Source organism: Cetorhinus maximus, chromosome 20, assembly GCF_964194155.1.
Source record: "Cetorhinus maximus chromosome 20, sCetMax3.hap1.1, whole genome shotgun sequence".
NCBI classification, from domain to species: Eukaryota; Metazoa; Chordata; class Chondrichthyes; order Lamniformes; family Cetorhinidae; genus Cetorhinus; species Cetorhinus maximus.
The window spans coordinates 70,967,423-70,987,751 of NC_135898.1; the positions used below are offsets into that span (position 1 = coordinate 70,967,423).

General features: G+C 39.3%; 1 protein-coding gene across 8 annotated transcripts in view; it reads left to right on the forward strand.

Annotated features, from left to right (window-relative positions):
• Positions 1 to 20,329, forward strand: part of ppp2r2d (protein phosphatase 2, regulatory subunit B, delta) — a 73,430-nt gene that overhangs the window by 15,942 nt on the left and 37,159 nt on the right. For 3 of the 8 annotated variants that reach the window (XM_078564903.1, XM_078564902.1, XM_078564904.1), the window contains 2 exons: positions 3,289 to 3,474; positions 14,799 to 14,859. The exons of 3 other annotated variants lie outside the window; for them this stretch is intronic. In XM_078564903.1, the coding sequence (XP_078421029.1) occupies positions 3,472 to 3,474; positions 14,799 to 14,859 (64 nt within the window). In that variant the 5' untranslated portion in view covers positions 3,289 to 3,471. The remainder of the gene's footprint in view (positions 1 to 3,288; positions 3,475 to 14,798; positions 14,860 to 20,329) is intronic. 2 more of the 8 variants (XM_078564907.1, XM_078564901.1) reach the window with 2 other exon arrangements.

Here is a 20,329-nt window from a genome sequence, read left to right on the forward strand (position 1 = left end):
ACCAGATGAAATTAAGAGTTAGTGGCTGCTTGAATACAGAATTGATTAATTGATAGAAACCTGTCTGTCATGATGAATGGGTATTTTTCAGATTGGAGTGGTATATACAGTGGTGTCCATGGGATTGGTATTAGGACCACTGCTCCTTTTGATGTATATTAATGACCTGGACTGGGCATATATACATAGCATAATTTCAAAGTTTAAAGTTGACACTAAGCACAGCAATGTACGAACAATGAGCAGAATAGTAACAGACTTCAGGAGGCTATAAGTAGACTAGTGGAAGGGGCAAACATGTGGTTGATGAATTTGAATGCAGACAAGTGTGACGTGAATCATTTTGGTGGGAAGAATGATGGCCTGCAATTTAAACTAAATGGTTAAATTTTAAAGTGGATACAGGAACAGAAAAACATGGGAGTGTACGTACGCAACTCTTTGGAGGTGACTAGGAAAGTTGAGAAAGATAGGATCCTGTCTAGATACAGACATAAAGTAAAAAAAAGCAGGGAAGTTACGCTAACCCCTATGAAATGCTGGCTTGCTCTCAAGTTGAATATTGTGGCCAATCCTGGGCACCACACTTCAGGAAGAATGGCAGGGCCTTAGTGGTTTCAAAGGAGATTTGCTAGAATAGTTCAATAGTTCACAGGATGAAAGCCTTCAGTTACGTGGGAGACTAGAGAAACTTAGTTGCTCTCCCTAGAGTTGGGAATGTTAAGGGCTGATTTGTTAGAGGTGTTTAAAATCATGATTTTGATAAGAATAAATAAGGAGAAACTGTTTCCAGTGGCTAAAGATCAGTAACCAGAGGACACTGGTTTAAGGTGATTGACAAAAGAGCTAGAGGCAACATGAAAGAGGAAAAAAATCACATGACAAATTGATCTGGAATGCACTGCCTGAAAAAGTGGTGCAAGTAGACTTAAACATTTGCAGAAGAGAATTGAATAAGAACTTGAAAAGGAAAAAAGTACAGGAGTGGGGGTAATTGGAAGCTCTTTCAAAGAGCTGGCACAGGCAGAAGGTGTCAAATTTACTCTTTTTTTTGTGCTCTATTATTCTACGATTCTGAATAAACTTGTCATGCTGTAATTACACCCTCCTGTTACTGTTGATGCTACAGTGGTAATTTCTATTATAATCGTGGATCTAAGAATTTATGTAACAAAGTTGACGGAAGATTTCTAATGTAGATGTCGACTAGATAGTCTAATTGGTGGAAATTTTCTGTTCTCTCTCACATTTCAAGATTAAGCATATAAATGTATGGTTACAAATTTAGCTGGGGTCAAGTAAATGTCTTTTTTATATTTGATAGCCTGTAGTCTTAAAGTTAAATAACTATGAAAAATTAGTCATTATATTTATTTTGGCAACATGAACATCCTGTCACTGGATGTGTGTGTGGGTGATTTTGGAAGTGGAGGGGAGAGATTTAAGTTAAGGCATGAGCATAAGGTGAATATTTCAGTGTTTGGATTCTCAGTGAAGTTTTTCGGTTTTTAGTAGTCTTAAAATTTGAAATATACATTTTCCCATCAAGTGTTGAAGTACTGTAGCAATTGAAACTATACTGGTATTTTTCCTGCTGAAAACATGGTCAGAATCAGTCTTAATGCTTAGCTTTAAATACTTAGTTCAGTGATCTTCACTATTTTTCAAGCAAGGGCCACTTCAAAAAATCTGAAATGTGAGAGCCACATTAATAACTTATCATTGCTTAGTACTCCTTCATGATGTAATGTAACAGAGCGACACTTGAAATTAAAACAAAATCACATATTATACTTAAATACATGCACAATTAAAAAATACAGCGTTTATAAAACAATAACCAGGAAAATATAAGGAATTAAAATGCACCTATGCAAGTAAACTTTTAAAAAGCTGATTAATGCAGAACTTACTTTAAAAACTTTAAAGAGCTAAATTCCTACATTGGTAAATGAAATAACTTGTACACCTTTTCTTTTAAAATAAGCTTTAAAATATAACTTTCTACTTATAGTACCTCCTGCCTGCCACCAGTCCTGCTTCCTGAACCACCACCTCCCTGATCCTCCTGGAGACTGCAGATTCATCTCCTCCCCAACCCTCAGCATTGTGGTCCCCACCACCAACCTTCGGGTTGTGGACTCTTACCCCTCTCTGGCTCACCCTCTCGCTGAACCTCCCGCTCCCTGACTCACCTTCTCGCTGCTTCCCTCCCCTGGACTTGCGTTCCCATTCAAGATCCAGATCTGATTCAAAGTTCCAATATTGTGAAAAGCTAAGTGCTGATAGTGCAGAGGTACCAAGCTGGGGCTGCTGCAGTTCATGTATTTTTTTAAATGCTCCCACTTGCTTCCCTCTCCTGAAGCCTTGCTGTGAGTGAGGTAGGAGCAGCTTTGACAGTCATTTTAAAAAAGCTTGGTACTTCTGCACCATCAGGGCTTGTACTTCCACAACATCGGAGCTCTAGCTTTAGATCGGATCTGGATCTTTAATGGGAACACAAGTCCAGGAAAAGGAAGTGGTGAGCGGGTGAGTCAGGAGTGGAAGGTTTGGCGAGAGGGTGGGTCGGAAGAGGCCACAGAGGAAGATAGGCTGCAGCTTGGAGGTCAGGAGCAGCGAGATGCTACTCCAAAATGGTGCCAGTCACACGGGAAACAACATTAAAACAATTCTCACTTTCAATGAGATTACAGGACAGGCCCCGTTAACTTACCAATGTGGAGTCGGGGAGCCACACTTAGTGTTGATGGGAGCTGCCACTGGCTTGCGGGCCTTGCAATGAAGAGCACTGACTTAGCTAAAGGCTGTATCGGCACTGTTCTTGAATGTGCTTTTGAATAATATTTCATTGTGTTTTAACTAAGCCTGTAAGCAGCTCTCTCTTAAGGAACTGTTTTCAGATTATTTGCATTAACACAAGTTAATAAAACCCATTTAAAGCAATTATTAAAGTAAGGTTTGCAAGAGGTTTTTTTTTTACAAAAATGTATACATCAGGCCTTTTCTGTTACCAAATACCTTGCTTTCCAAGAATTTCCATAACCTATTCCTGTGCATTTTGCATGGTAATTTTTGTCAGAGTGTTGACATTTTCTAGTATAGTAATGTATTGCTTCTATTCTGGTTAGTCACCCTTTTTTTATACGGACAGGGTGTATTAACTTAAGTTGTTCTGGAAATGTTTCAGTTAAGTGTATTTAATGTGAGATATTTGTCGTAGTCGATCTCCTGTGGCATTGCTCACGGGTTGTCTTGGGCCTTGACCGCGGTTTTTGATTTTTACTGCAGCCCTACTGAAGTCCCAGATCTCCTCTTCCCTGAAGAGTACCCCTGCTCAGATGCCCTCAATACTCCCTGAGTGATTCCTGAAGTCTTAACCAATTCGGAAGAAGAAACTGACAGACATTCAAAGAATAAAATTGACAGATTTTCATGAAAAACAGTTACTTGCATCTTAAGCAAGTTTTGTAAATGGTAGGTAATTGGTATTACAAATATATTTGAGGCTTGTATCTTTTAGTACCAGTAAGGTGTATAATATTGTAGCCTTGTGTCAGCCACACAATTCATTGCTTGAGTAGATTTGCTGCATTAGAATGAATGGTGAACTCTGTGTTCAGGATGTGACAGGTCGGCTTTAAATGTCAAAAACCACATTCCAGTTTTTCCTATGAACAGACCACAAAATCTATAGCTCTCCGCAAACAACTTTCTGTACTGACTTTTATGCAAATATATTGGGAACATTTTATGTAAACATGCTGGCGTCACACTTTGAAACAATTGAGTTTTCAAAATACTTAAAGAAATGCTTATTCTCCATTTTTCACTAATTTCCAATGTCTAAAGTAAGGTTTAAAAATGGTATTTTGCAATAATGATTAATTGTTTCTGTGCCATTGTCTTTTAGTAGCATAATTACACAAAAAAATGCCTCAGTGCCTCAGCCTGTTTCAATAGCATATTTTTACCTCCAGTTGGATTATTTACAACTAAGCATGTGATGTTTAAGGAATTCCAGCAAACAATCTCTGCATCAACTTGAACTGATACAAAAGTGGCCTTTTTTTGATGATTTGAGAGCTTCTTTACTTTTCCAGATGACTTCAAAAGAGAACTCTCAAAAGATTTATTTCTCTAAGTTTATCAAATGCTTTATTTCTATCATAAGCCATTCATAGACAGCACATAAGAGCAGCAATGAAAAGATTTTTATTGAAAATATGTTCAGTGGGCCACATGTATTTTGGATACAAATTTAGTTCTTGAGCCAAGTCGCGAGTTAGTGTAATTTTTAAATGTATAAATATTTGGAAATTCTAAACCATATTTTTGAGTATTAGACTTATAAATTTTTATGGATACTTTTTAATTTAAAGACTGTAAATCAGCAAACTCATTAGTAGCATAGTTGAGAGAAATGTTCTACTTCTGTGTTCCTGGGAGTGAAGGCTGTTTCTTCTCTTTTTATTAATAAAAATTCATTGTGCTCAATTTTATGATGTGTTCAGTATGCACTGAATTTTTTCAAGGTTAAGAAAGGGCCAAAAAAACAAAAGAAGCTGAAAACATACAGGTCATTAATCATTTGCTGTGTGTTTCCAGCTTTTCTGTTCTTTTCATTTTGATTTCCAGTATTTGCAGTAATTGCCTTCTTCCAAGAAAAGATGGGAACTGCTTACAACAAGGGAATTGGTGGGACTACGCAGATGCACAAATGGAGCTTTGATGGGTAGGAGGAGGCTACTGACGTATGAGAATGCAGTGGTGAAGAATGACACCCAATCGGCTAAAGTTGCCAGAGCCATTTATTTCCTATTCACCTGATAACCCCCTAAGACCCTGCTCTCTTTCCAGCACTAATGAATCCCAGCATACTGCCAAGGTACACGACCCTCTCCCCATCCTTGCTGTGTGGTTAAACCCCTATATACCCCTCCCATGCCTGATTTTTGTTGCCCCTTACACACTAATTGCACCCAAATAAACGTACCAAGGTCTCAAATCTGAGAACTAGTTTCTTGACACTGAGCTTGAAAAATAGGATTTCGGCTTTTCAAGGCATCTAACAAGTTAATACATTATAATAATATAGTGTAATTAATTTGGCTTCTGAAAATAGTGTCACTTCCTCAAGTCAGTATTCCACAACTGACAGAGGAAAGTTAGGTCAAAACCTTGAGTTAAGAGCCAGAAGTGTCAGGCTCCAAATCTGAGTAACGTAGCTAGCAGCGTCAGCAAACAGTGACACAAGGCAGATAATAAAAATAGCAGGCAGACCCAACAAACATGAAAAAAACAGAAAATTCTGGAAAAATTCAGGTCTAATAGCATCTGTGGAGGGAAAGACAGAGTTAACGTTTCGAGTCCGAATGACTCTTCAGAGCTAAAGAGAATGAAAAATTTGATGAAATTTATACTGTTTAAGGGGGGAGAGCAGGTGAAGCTGGTTAGAAGGCCAGTGATAGGTGGAGGCAAAGGAATGATTGCAGGAGAGACAACAAACATGAGTTGTGGTTGAAAGAGCTAAATAATATAATTAATTGGAGAGGACCACAAGCTGAAATTGGTGCCATTGTACCACCCAACTTTGAGGTTCATCTAAGAGCACTAAATGGGCACCACAAATGAAGGCCCTTGAAATAGGCACGTGGCAGTGTTAAATCAGTAAGCAGTTGGAAGGGCCCGGGATCTGTTTTGTGGGCAAGGAGTCCAGGAACCCTGGAGAAAGAGGGTTTGGCATATTGAAGTTGATAATGGGATCAGAAAGCACTGGAAATTTAAGGGTTTGTAAGCGATGTGAATGAGCACCAAAATCTGGGAGGGAGGGAGAGGAAATCTAGGTTTGAGAAGGGTGCACAGAGTATATGAGAGAGGTAGTGTAGGTGTGAGGGATGTTGGTGTAAGATTGATGGGTGGGGAAGGTGGAATGAGTGGGAGGATGAATTTGTGCAAGGTGATGTTATAGGGTTGAGGCCTACCAGTGAAGTTGTCAGAGTACCCCTACCAGCCCCCTCAGATGATTTGTCTTCTTGCTTTTCCCAGCACTGAATCAGAAATGTATCACTAACTCCCAAAGTGCTTATGCTATACGAATGCAGTATAAGCACTTTAAAACAAAAAAAGATGGTACTCAAACAGATTTTTACTTAAAGTAATTGGTTTGGTGGGAGGGAGTATGCACAATAGATCGGTGAATCACCAAGTTGAACAAATACACAGGCAGTCGATGGGTTGAATGTTAGGGTGAGCATATAGGATGGTAGGGTTGAGAGGGAAGGGGCAATGAGAGAGATTATGCAGCACAAGACAACAAGCAAGGTAAGGAATTACCAGTGAAGAAGTAGGGTAACGAGAAAAGTCCAACACTCAAGTTTGTGCACACTGGGATAGATGATACGCTGTATCCCGACTTGCTGCAATCAATAGCATAGAAGTCCAGTCCTATGCCACAGTAATATTTTGCTTGGGGTGGGGTGGAGGGGGGTACCTTTTGCTCTCTGTGTTGCAGTGCTGAGTTGAGGAATGACTCCTCGAACAGATCTTTTTTGGAGCCTTGACTTTGCTGCTGCATCCTCTCTAGCTTAAAGTGCTCTTCTCTCTCCCCCAACCCCCTCCCACCCTTGACTCCATTAGAGAATTTTTCACTTTTTTCTTTTCCTCTTTCCCTCCACCCAGTCTGTTTTTCAGCTTTCCTTCCCATCCACTCCTTGTACACATTTATTCCTGCTGCCTTCTGATCCTGCTTGATCTGCATGCCACAGTTGGCCTTGATTCTCCACATGCAATGCCACAGGGCATTGACTTTTGCTAATTTATATATAGAATTGTATATGATATGGTATTTTACCACTTTATTTGCACCAAACAAAAGTTGTACATTAAAACCTATGCCTGGTTCCATTGGCATGATATTGGGGAGAGGAAATAGCTTCTCATGTTGGAGCACAAACCCTATAGTCATGTTAATGGATGTTGAGGCTCAGCCATGATCCAGTTGAATGGCAGTATAGACTTGAAGAGTTCAATAATATACTCCTATTCCTTTGTATCTCCCAGAATCATACGTGCATTTGTAACACTTACTACCTCTGAAACAGCATTGGTGACACTGCTGAAGACTTGTGAACAGTCATCGTTAGTTGAAGTGCCAAAGCATTGTTTGCCAACTTAAAGTATAAAGTAAAGTATTATTATACTTATAATAATATAATTATATATTAGCAATATTATTACATATAAATCACAATTTGAGGTTCTTTGGCTTCATTTACCTTTCAGATGAGCAGCAATCCTGTTGTATTCTCCTGTTTTCATGTCTCTATTATTCTTTCCTTCAGTCACCTTTGTAGCCTAATATTAAACGTTGGCATCGCTAACCACAAACTTAGGTTGTGTACTCAACAACCTCTCAACCCCCTTGATGGGACGGTGGGGGGTGGTGAGGATTTAGTGGGGTGGTTGGGTGTGGAAAGCTAGTTTCCTCTGATCTTTGTGCTGAACCTCTTGTATTAATCTTTTATATATGGTCTCTTGTAGATCCCTCAATCACTGGAAACAATCTATTTTTCCTTCCTAGTCCTTCCCTTGATAAAAGTTTGAAGACCTCATTTAAAAATACTGTAATTCCCTCAGTTCTAACAAAAACAGCCCCAATTTTTCAAGTCTGCCTCCTTATTTGTATTTCTTTTCATCGAACCGCATTCTTGTCAATCTGCTGCATCCTAAAACGTGTAACTAGAAATTACACAGAGTACTGTAACTATGGGTTTTGCCAAGCCGAGAAGGCACAAAAAAATCTAAAAGAAGTTTGTTTCTCTTCCGTATTCTTGTGTTTAAATTTTCTTTTGTTTTAAAAAAAGAACACATGGTTGGTCATAAAAATGGCTGCAACTGACCACTTGATGGTAGCTCTGGAAGTTTCTGAGCAGTTTAAAAATGGACAAAGGCTAACTCATCAAACTCCTGGAACGTTACACACCTTGTACTGTATAAACATTCCAGCCAAGCCAACACACAGGATTAGTAGACGAGACATCTGCATCAGCCAAAGGGGCTATTGGAACTCCTCATCTCCAATCTTGTGCTAATAGTTCTACAGTTACCTGCTCAAAACAGAATAGGTTTTTACAAGGGGGCCCCATTAGTTGAATGGCTTGACCTGAAATCGTCCTATCACACGACTGAGACTTCAGCTGTTTGAATTGCTTTAATTATACAGCTTTTGAATTCGGTCTTCAGTTGCAGTTTAACCTCAGAAGAGAAAACTGGACTCTCGGCTAGCAGCCTGCCTCTGTCCTCCTCACTCAAAGCCTGATCTCCAGAAAGAACCCTGTATTTAGCCTACAGAATGAACTAATTCCCAAAATACAAGAATATTTTGCTGTATTTTCAACGGACTTGACCTGCAATGGAGTTCCTCGCACCAAGACCAGGAATTCTGCCAGACAAAGCCTTTATTGGACATTGACTTAGTGGACTATGGATTCACATGAAACAATGATTCTTATTTTGTCTGTGGTCTTTGCCCTGTACCTATTTCTTTCCCTTATCCCTCTTTTTATTGTATGAATGCAAAAAGTAGGGGGGTGTGGGGTGGTGGGGGGGGGGGGGGGGGGGGGGGGGGGTGGGGACACATTGCCAACACCCTTCCTGCGTTTTGTGTGTAAAATAAACTAACTCTCTAATTTTACCTTATCTCGAGTTTGCTGTGGGATTATTAATAGAGATTTGGATCACCCCAAAGCTGAAGGGTTGAGGAAAATATGCCACCACTACAAACGCCTTTCTGTTTATGGGCAGTTGGTGAGAGGAGAAATCAGGGCTGTTTTAAGTTAAATCCCTTCCTGTCCATGACAGTACACTAAGTTTTATATAAAATACATTTTTAGCATTTGTACCGCAGACACTGTCTTTGCCAAAAAAAATCATAAAATTTCAAAATTTGGAGGGGCTTTTAAAACCAGTGCTCTGAAAGAAGTTGCACAAGTACCCCTATCTGTATTTGGCCCAATGCCCACTCTAACTACCTCGTTGAGCATTAATGGCCAGTTCAGTATTTGCAACATTGAAAATGTCAGGGAGTGTTGTGGAGGTAATATTTGTCTCATTAAGCTGTTACATGCATATACCTGCTCACATGGGCAAACCTTTGCTGATAGTAATAACCCATGAAAAATGAAAGTAATGAGTCCCCAGCATAATTTTAACTGCTTCCCCCACCCTACACTTCCTAGTTTCTGCAAAACAGAGGGTATTAAAATCAAGGCCATGCAATTCCAGCACTTTCTGCACTAGATCAAGTATTAAGGGCTGAAATACTTACACTGATGTAGAAGGGAAAGTTTTATAAGGAATGATCATTGAGACAAGCTCTGGGCAGGTATAGATTGGGCTTCATCTAAATCAAATTGGTACCAATTTGTTGGGAATTAGAGTAAATAGGTCAGTGGAAGCAGATTTAAAATAGTACAGCAGGAGGAAAGGCAAAGGAGAAAAGTAGACCAGAATTTAAAGTGTAAAAGAGTAGACAGGAAAAGGTTGAGTATGAAAGCTGAAAACACTTGGCAGGACTGGCAGCATCAGTGGAGAGAGAAACCAAGGTAATGTTTTAGGTCTATAATCTTTCAATCAGAATTGTTTTGATGAAAGGTCATGGACCTGAAACATTAACTCTGCTTCTCTCCCCGCTGATGTTGCCAGGCCTGTTGAGTATTTCCAGTGCTTTTTGTTTTCATTTGATTTCCAGCCTCTGTGGTATTTTCCTTTTGTAAAAGGGTAGAGTAGTTCTGCATCTGGGACCAATTGGGAGATAAAATAAGGCCATTGGTATATGATAAACTTCCCATTGAGCTACCCTGCATGGAAGTAAGAAGTGCAGAAATAGATTTGGGGGATTGGTATAGAACCCCCCTTCTTCCAACCTCCCTCACCCCTGCACTCCTCCATCCTCCCCCCTCCCCCCAGACCAAAGCAATAAGGTTAATGAACTGTTTTGTGAGGAGAAAGAAGGTATGTGCAACAGAAGGCCACACTTGTAGAGTAGTTCAATCAATGATATAGACTTGGGATGCTCTAGCTATCTACAATCTGTGCTATTGAATATAATGTATATCCTGTCAGTATGGATGTCTCACAATTTTCCCTGGTAATGACAAATGACCCATGTAACACACTTGGAACAGAAGTAGTCGTAGCCCTGGCAACAGATCACAATATGATTTAAATTTACATAATCTAGGACAAACTAATACCAGCTACATGCAAGTTGAAAAGTGACAATTTTCGAGGAGTGAGTGAAGACCTTTCTTAAAACAAAATCCAACTAAGAGAATAGTACTCATTGAAACCTCAGTTGAGGAGAACTGGAATACCAGATGTATTACTCAACATATTGAATAGATACCAGAGCTAATAAGTGAATTCTCAACAAAATATGTTGCTAAATTAATGAAATGGTGCATGTTGAAATAAGCAAAATTAATTCTATAAATGCTCTCGAAGAAAACCAGTGGGAAAAGTAATGGGACCTATAATATGCGCAAAATGGCTGACGGAAAAAGTAGCAACTAGAAATGAGCATAACTATAGAAGCCAAGTAGAACAAAGTTGTTCTGGTATTCCAGTAACAAGAGGTGAATAAAAGCCCTTCATCGGATTGAGGCTAGCTACGATGTTAAAATGCCTTGTAAATAAATTCCTCTAAGTTTTCACTGCCAATGATACTGGTGGCATGCCACCTAACAAAGTTTTACATTTAAACTTAATTTTGGCATTCAAGAAAGGCATACTTGGTTTCAAATACAAGTAATTCAAGGGCCAATGGTATACACCAGAGGGTGCAAACATAATGCAGGAGAGCTCGCAGTGTCAAAACAAAACCAACGTCATTATTTTCAAAATGGCAACAAAATAACCCGTGCAACTGTCGGCTTTCTAATCACCCATTAATAATAGAAAATTGTTCATTGGGAAGAAACTTGATAAAGTAAAAATGAATTACAATTATATTATTACATCTCTGGAAAACATCTCTAAGTGCTTTACTTGAATTTTTAAAATGCAGTCAGTGGTGTGTGGAAGAATGTGGATTACCTGTATGAAAATAATCTGAAATTGTAACAAACATGAACCCTGATTAACCTCCAATTTTTGAGAAAGTAGCATCTCAAGTAAATGAACTTTGCTGTACTATGTCCATTTTTTTTTAGGGGGCCTTATTCCACATGGAAGACGACAACACAAGCGCAAGGGCATAGGTACCTTGGGTAGAACTAGGAAATGCAAAGGGAATTGGTTGAAATAAAGAAATCAGCTAATACTTGTTAGCGGAGTGATGGGCTAGAGAGTGCCTTCATTCCAGGGTCTGCAATTTTTATTTAATGCATTCTTTAGCTTTTTTTAATCTTTGCATGTTCTTTTCCCTCATTGTGAATCTGTTTTTTTAATTTCCACATCAGTTGTGCCTTATGTTTCTTTTTAATCCATTCAATGTCATATTTTTTGTGTCTTCAGTTGCCACTTTCTCCCTCCCTCTCTCTCTCTCTCTCTCTCTTTGTATATTTTTCAACTTCTATTTCCAATTGTTTTCTCCATGACTAAATCTAAAACTTCCAAACATTTGCTTGGTAGTTCAGAACATGAATATAGCAGTGCCTCGGCCAGTCTGTCCCATCCCTTTTCTCCTGTAGTATAAATTTTTGGGAATGTTTGAAATTTGGTATTCTTGCATTTAACCTGATGAGTGTAGCATGTTGGCAATACATCTCTTTCCTAACAATTTCATTCCACATATACCCCACAATCTTCGTTATTGCAAGCCTTTAAAATACTCACCTTCCCCATTATTTCCTTCACCCTTAAACAACTAACTACAGTCTCCACTATTTATTCAAGTAAACAGGATTTGCCTGCTATGCATAATGGCTGGTGTAACAGTAGGTACCATTAATAAAATTAAAAATCATTCAAGTTAGTTGTGCTTTAGTGGCTACTGATCAGAATTTGTATATGAAAAAGGAAATTTGTTTTAATTTCCAAATGAAAATAAATAATTTAGCTAATTACAGCAATTTTATATTTATGTAGCAACTTTTAACACAAAATACCCCATGGCACTGCCCAGGAGTGATATAAAACAAAATTTAACACGAACCCACATCCTGAGAAATTAGGGAAGATAAATAAAAGTTTGGTTAAACAGAGGGCTTTTAAGGAAGAGTCTTTAAGGAGGAAGGAGAGGTAAAGAGACTTAAAAGGCAATTCCAGAGTTTTAGTGCCTTGGCAATTGAAAGCACAGCCACCAGTGGTGGAGAAATTTAAAAGTGGGAATGCTCAAGAGACCAGAGTCAGCGGAGCACAAATATCTCAGCTTTGTAGGACTGGAGGAGATTTGAAATAATGAGGGGCAAGGCCATGGAAGAATTTGAAAACTAGGATGAGAATTTCTTAATCGGGGCACTGCTTAACCAGGAACCAATGTAGGTGAGAAAGCACAGGGGTGATGGGTGAATGGGACCTGATGCAAGTTAAGACACTGGCAGTTGATTTTTGGATGATTAAGTTTGAGGATGGTAAATTGTGGGCGACCAATCAGAAGTGCATTGAAATAGTTAAGTCGAAGAAAAGTAGGAAAGGCATGGATGAGGGTTTCAGCAGCAGATGAGCTGAGGTAGGGGTGGAGTTGGGTGATGTTACGAAGGTCAATAAAATCTTATTGGTGGCGTGCATATATGGTTGGAAGGGCATCCTGGGGCCAAATATGGCAACATGGTCGCAATCAATCTGTTCAGCCTCAGATAGTTGCCAAGAAGAGAGATGGATTCAGTGGTAAGAGAACAAGAGTTTGAACCAGGTGCAAAGAGCATGGCTTTTGTCTTCCCAATATTTCATTCGAAGAAATTTCTGCTAATCTAGTACTGCACGTCTGACTAGCAGTCTAATAATTTGCAGATAGTGGAAGAGTCAAGAGATGTGTTGGTGAGGTGGGGCTGGTTATCGTCAGCATATATGTGAAAATTTACCCACTGTTTATGGATGATGCCGCTGTCACCCCAGGGGCAGCATTTATGTGAGAAATAGGAGATGGAGGGGTGGCGGGCAATCCAAGGATAGATCCTTAGAGGTTACTGTGGGAGCAGGAAGAGAAGCCGTTACAGATAATTTGCTGGCTACGATTGGATAGATAATGAAACTGCTGAGCACAGGCCCATTCAGCTGAATGACGGTGGATATGCTTTGAAGGAGGATGATGTGGAAAGGCTGCAGACAAATTGAAAAGGATGTGGAGACAGAGTTTACTTTTGTCATAGTCACATAAGATGTCATTTTGTGATTTAGAGGATCGCTTTAATACTGTGGTGGGCACAGACCTGATTAAAGTGATTCAAATATGACGTTCTGGGAAAGATGGGCATGAATTTGAGAGGCCACAACATATTTGAGTGCTTTGGAGATTAACCAAATTTTTGTCAAATCCTGAGCTAATTTGTAGCAGTGCTCACTGAAAGGAAAATAATGAAAGAAGCAACACAAGAAGTTGAAAACAAATTTCCCATATCTCTCAGTACTGGCTGGACAGCAGAAAGGAAAGTGGGGCCTGTGAATGAGTGAATAAAAACACTTTCTGCAGAAATAAATGGAGCACTTAATATGCTATATCTGGCAACTTCAAAATTGACTTTAATGCAAATTGATAATGGTTATTGCATTTTTGGCCAATCTAAGCAACTACTTGTTTTAAATGTAAATGTTGGTGGAGGCCATACCTCCCAAAAATACCTCCTAATGGCTTAATGGGAGGGGAAAGGAGCTATCCTGTTCTCATCTGGCCTTGCCCTCCACTTACCCACCAGCACTTCCATGCACGCATGCACTTAAAGCTAGGTCAGAAAATGTGAGCAGATTGTATGATCAAAAGTGGCCAAACACTGACTAATATCTGCTTTACTTTCATCAGAAAGGTGTTGAAAGGAGAATACAATTAGTTGTTTTATACATCAAGTACATTCTGCAGGTTTCAACAGAAGTTGCAAAAATGCAGCTAAAAGCAGTGTACAGTACAAATTTAAATGGAAGATTCAGATCATTTGTCTTATTGGTTTATGTATTTGTAAAATGGACTTCTGGTTGGCTGAGAGATAATTTAATGAGTACATGACCTCAGCTGCTTGTGATTTCCTCAGAGCAAACGTGCTGCAGTATTCCAAAAAGAGATGGAAATGCAAAATGCTTGATTTCACTTGATTGGCTGTTTTACTGATTGCCACAGTATGTTGGACACAGTCATGCTGCTGATTTGAACTGGAAAAGCAGTGCAGTACATTAAATACCAGTAGCTTACAATAAGAAACAAAGATTTTGCTTTTATTTCAGATTGTCAAATTTAGTTGAATTGCATTTGTAATTTATAAGAATTTTGTACAATGTCAAATGAGAATTAGAAACTGTTTACTAAGGTGACAGTTGCATTGATTTTATATTTTAAATTGTTGGCAATGAACTGGACAGCTCTATTTAGTGCAATGGCCCCTGTCTTAGCAGCATCTTGGGAATAGCGTATGGGGCCTGCACTATAATGTTGTAAATGCAGAGTCCATCCGTCTCGTGCCTGTTCTCTCTGATCTGAAACATTTAACCGTTCTATGCAATGCAGGCATCTAGAAAATCTTTAGCAAAAGGAAATCTTGTAAAAGGCGACAGTGTGCAGCCACTTGGACTTTGGAGGTGTCAAATGAGGAATTTAAGGCTGCATTTGCATACTGCAGAAAATGAAATGCTTTCCTTGCAATTTCTCTCAGGTGTTTAAGACTTCTACCTCTGGTACTAATTCACTGATGTCAACATCATCTTTTGATCAAGGTATGGAATATAAACCAAGGATTCCAATTCTAGCATCGTGAAAATTCATAATTTGCTGTTAAGCTTTTTGCTGGTAACCTTCTATTCCCAAAGGTTCTGCAGCACGCTGTTTCCCCTGAAAATAATTGCATCTCAAAGGGAAAGCCTGCAGAAGATGATCTCATTCAGCTGCATTATTGAAACCAAACTTCAATTGGATAGTGCTTTCTATAGTTAAATGTTCTTAATTTTTTTTCTATTTCCTTTGAGTTGCATGGGTCTATCTACTTCCTGTAGTAGTATAATGTCAAATTTTATGCTGTCATTTGGAATACATTTTCTATCTGTCACCTACTCCCCTTAATAATTCAGTTTGTTTTGCAGCATTAAAATATGCTTCCCACAAGAAAATTATACCTATTTTTGAGGCTAATAAATTTTAATTTATTAACTTAGCTAATTTGACAGTTTTTTCAAGCATTTAAAAATAATTATCCTTTTATGTTCCTTTCATATGAAATACTTAGATAATATTTTAGTATTGAGACCTTGTTTGATTACTTTGTATGTTTAGTGCCAAAAGCTATCATTTTTCTTTTTTTAAATATGTCAATCGCCACTATAAATAAAGTCTGTGGGCTGGGAGTACATAGTATGGGTAGGTAACATTATCAATTGGGAAGTAAAAATGTACCAGCAACAAGTATATGTGGATAAAATAGTGTGATCATGCTTTAGTAACACCCAGTACACTATAGTATGTTGAAATATATTCTTATAAGGTAACAAAAATGAATGTAGGTGTTTTGCATTCATTGGGTCTTTTGAGAGTAAAACATTTGTAAATTGCATGTACCTTGGACAACAGGGAATGGCATGGGTTTTTGCCATCAATTCTAAAATGATTTTTTTGCTTGAGCTTGCTAAAAGTACAGTAGAAATATGTTTTTTTTTCCCCTTGACCTCCAGTTTCTTTCTAATTCCTTTGTATTGCTCACTATTTCACAAAAAAAACTTTAGATTCTAACTCAGCATCAAATTTGGAAAATTTTGAATAAAATAATGAAAAAATTATTTTGGTTAGCTTCACTTATTCCCAGTGTTATGAACCTGCGCATTTAACTTAAACTTAACCTCCATGTATTCTGCTTTCAAATTGCCAGTAATCTAGAAGCAGAAGTTTTCTGCAGAGCTTGCCCACCTGTGACATTATAAATAGTGCTGTTCGGATTCCATTCTATTGCACAATATTGTAGGAGGAAAATTACTATACCGAAATTTCTGCTTGCCTCCAGCTAGGAACCCTGAAACCCGAATGCAGGATATTCTCAACTGAGGCACAACAACAAGTGCATGCACATCCATTGTAACATTTAGAATTATGGGACAGTATGCAAATCATTAAATTGGGGAAGTTGTAGCTTTGGATTGATTGCATGTCACAGAAATTCCAACATATTAACTTCCTGCCAGTTTAAGATGTGGGTTATTCTGAGCACCAACTTTCAGGCAGTTCTTCCTGCCTTCATCTGGATCATGACACCACCAGCAAACGTCAAGCTATTGTTTCCAGGACTGTCTGTAAGCTCATCTCCTTGGGAGTTCTTGGTCCAACCCTGAAAAGTCTGCTTCTATCTCCTTCCCAAAATCCATAAACAGGACTGTCCTGGTAAACCTATCCTTTCAACCTGTTCCTGCCCCATTAAACTTATTTCTTCCTGTCCTGACTCTATTTTTTCTCCCTTCGTCCAGTCTCTTCTCAATTATGTTCATGATTCTTCTGACATGCAATGCCATTTCAACAATTTCCAGTTTCCCATTCCTAACCACTTCCTCACTATGTATGCACTGTGCACAGTTTTGGTCCCCTTACTTGAGGAAGAATGTCGTTGCATTTGAGGCGGTTCAGAGGAGGTTCACTAGATTGATTCCAGAGATGCGGGGCTTGTCTTATGAGGAGAGATTGAGCAGTTTAGGCCTATACTTGCTAGAGTTTAGAAGGATGAGAGGCAATCTAATTGAGGTATACAAGATGCTAAAGGGGATAAACAAAGACATGGAGTGGATCTTTCCCCTTGCGGGGCATTCTAGAACGAGAGGCCATAGCTTTAGGCTAAGGGGTGGTAGATTTAAATCAGAGATGAGGAATTACTTTTCTCAAAGGGTCGTGAATCTGTGGAATTCACTACCTCAGAGTGCAGTGGATGCCGGGACGCTGAATAAATTTGAGGAGATAGACAGATTTTTAATTAGTAACGGGTTGAAAGGGGAGAGGGCAGGAAATTGGAGTTGAGGCCGAAATGAGATCAGCCATGATCGTATTGAATGGCGGGGCAGGCTCGAGGGACTGAATTGCCTACTCCTGCTCCTAGTTCTTGTGTCCAACCTCTCTCCATCTTCCACCAGGAGGGTCTGGGGGTTCTCTGCTTCTTGCTTGACTGGAGGCCCAAACATTCCACATCTGCCATTATCCTCCTCCACCAGGCTAAACTTGTTCTCTCATTGAAAACATTTCTCCTTTTACTTGTCTCACTTCCTCCAAATAAAACATGTTGCTATGGGTACCTGCATTGGCCCTACTCATGCCTGTCTTTTTGTGGGATATGTGGAACATTCCTTGTTCCAGTCCTACTTAGGCCTCCCCTACATCAACTCTTCATTCGGTACATCGATAACTGTATTAGTTATTGTTATCCTGCTCCCATCTGGAACTGGAAAATTCATCAATTTTGCTTTCAATTTCCACCCTTCTCTCGCCTTCACATGATCCATCCATTCCTCGACTTCTCTGCCTCCATTTCTGGGGATAGGCTGTCTACTAATATTTATTTATAAGCCACTGACTCCCACAGCTACCTTAACTACACTTCCTCAAGTCCTGCTTGCCGTAAGCACGCCATTCCATTCTTCCAGTTTCTCCTTCACGTTTCTAACCTTCCACAACATCACTTCCAACATATGTTCCTTTTTCCTGAACCCAGGATTTGTTCCCCCACTGCCCACTGTGGTTGACGGGACCCTCAACCTTGTCCTATCCACTTCCTGCACTTTTGCCCTCACCCCTTCCCCTCCCTCCCAGAGCCCTTTGTTCTCACTTTCTACCCCACCAGCCTCCACATTCAAAGGATCATCCTCTGCCATTTCCGCCACCTCCAGTGAGATGCTACACTAAACACACCGTTCCCTCCTCTCAGCATTCCAAAGGGACCATTCCCTCCACAACACCCTGGTCCAATCCTCTATCACCCCAACACCTCATCCCCTTCCCACAGCACTTTTCCATGCAATCGCAGGAAGTATAACGCTTGCCCCTTTACCTTCTCCCTCCTCACCATCCAAGGCCCCAGATGCTGCTTCCAGGCGAAGCAGCGATTTACTTGTACTAATTTCAATTTAGCATATTGTATTCGCTGCTTACAATGCAGCGTCCTACATTGAGGAAACCAAACACTGACTGGGTGACCATTTTGCACCTGCCCAGTCTGCAAGCATGACCCCAACCTTCTGCTTGCTTGCCATTTTAAGTTGTCACCTTGCTCTCACGCTCACATTTCTGTTCTCACTCTGTTACAATGTTAAGTGAAACCCAACGCAAACTTGAATAGAACCTCCTCTTCCGATAAGGTGCTTTACAGCCCCCTTGAGTTCAACAACTTCACACCATGAACGTTTCTCTGTTTTGATTCCTTTTCTTTTGCCAAGTGCCAGTCTGTATCTGGTTTTCGTGTTTTACTTGCAGACGGAGTTGTCCTTAATTCTGCTATTAATACTTACTCTGGACCAGTACTGTGTTTCTTTACTACAGTCATTACCACTTCCTTTGCCTTTTGTTCCATGATATCTTTGTCATTTAATTTCTCCTGCCTTCAAATCTATCCCTGACCTTCCATGTTGTCCTATCTGATCACCCCCCACCCACCTCCTCCTTGTTTCAATAGCATAAAACCCATCACATTTCTACCTCTCTTCAGACCCAAAAAGTCACATTGGACTCAACATTGACTCTGTTTCTCTCTTCTCTTTCTCCAGCAGTTTTCCTTTTTTATTATGGTTTATTCTGGGCTGTGGGGGATGCAGGAAGGGAGGGTGCGTGCCATGGAACTGTTCAGCCTTACAATGGTAATTTACAACATGGCCTCGCACATCCTATCTTCTGCTTTTAATGGTTTAAAGTGGAGAATTCACTCAGTTTGACAGCTTGTAGCTAAAATGGATCTCAGAAAAGTAACTCAATGTATGTGTATCTAAATGTTAGGAGTGCATGCGCAGCATTATTGACCGGTTTATTTTTGATAAAATTGTATTGTTCAAATCGAGAGTTTCACAAGTCAGAGATAATCCTCTAAATGCTCACGTACCATATTCTATTTGTGACTATGAATATAAACTAGGAGTTTGACTTTCATGTGTTCACATTTCAGATATCTGAGTGTTAAGCAGTGGGGGCCCATCCACCAAATGAATGCTGCCTGAATACTTAGGTGGAGTGCTGTCATTATTGTGCATGAGCGGGAGAATTTTTTCTTTTGTTGTAACAAAACACATTCAAGCTCTTGTCTTAACTGTGCGCATTGTAATAACTGGGTGATGGACCAAAAAATCTGGTTTTCTTTTGAATAGAGTATCCCAATCCATCAGAAAAAAATTGTGAAAGAGGAGAGAAAATTGAAACTTGGAGGTAGTACCTCCCACTGAGCTTAAAATATATGCAGGTCTTTCTTTGGTAGGAAAGGAAACAATAGCCCCTTGTCTCTATTAATACCCAGAGAGGAGAAGAAGCTCACTTTCTGAACAAGCATCAGTAAGCTTCACCTCCAATTAGCATGAAACTGGCCCCTTTGACCTGTCACATACGAGACCATGTGTGATGATTGCATATTTGGCCAAATATACTTTGAGACTAGTGATAAATGGGTAAATAGAGTAGTTACCTCCTAATAATTTGTTATCCAAAATTGATGATGGTCTCTTTAACCTGGGACACCAATAACAATGGTGGAGTCAATCATCTGAGACCAGGACCAGGAAGCCAAATTCAAATCATCTCAAAATTAAAGGATGATGGTTATCCTAATTACATGTTTCATTATTTTAAAAAATGATTTTAGTTGTTAGTTTAATTAAATAAATCCAATTGACAGTTTGAGTTTCTCATAATTGTGCAGAAAATTTAAATGCTTGAGTTAATTTTTAAATTTTAAATCAGATACAAAATAAATTGATAGCAATAATCTAATACGTGGATTGAGCTGAGTGTGAGACCCTGATTACACGCAGGAAGCTAATATGGGTGGTGTATTTATGTTCAAGTTATGAGTTGTTACCTGGCTGTTTGGAGTGCTATTTTATGTTGTGGAATGAATCCCTATCATGTTTTAAATGCTATGGTTCAACAACATATTTTAATGATAAGTAGCATCAATTCCACCAGTATGGTCATGTAAAGACTGTTAAGATCCTATTTTTTTAAGCTGGTATTTTTTTTAAGATG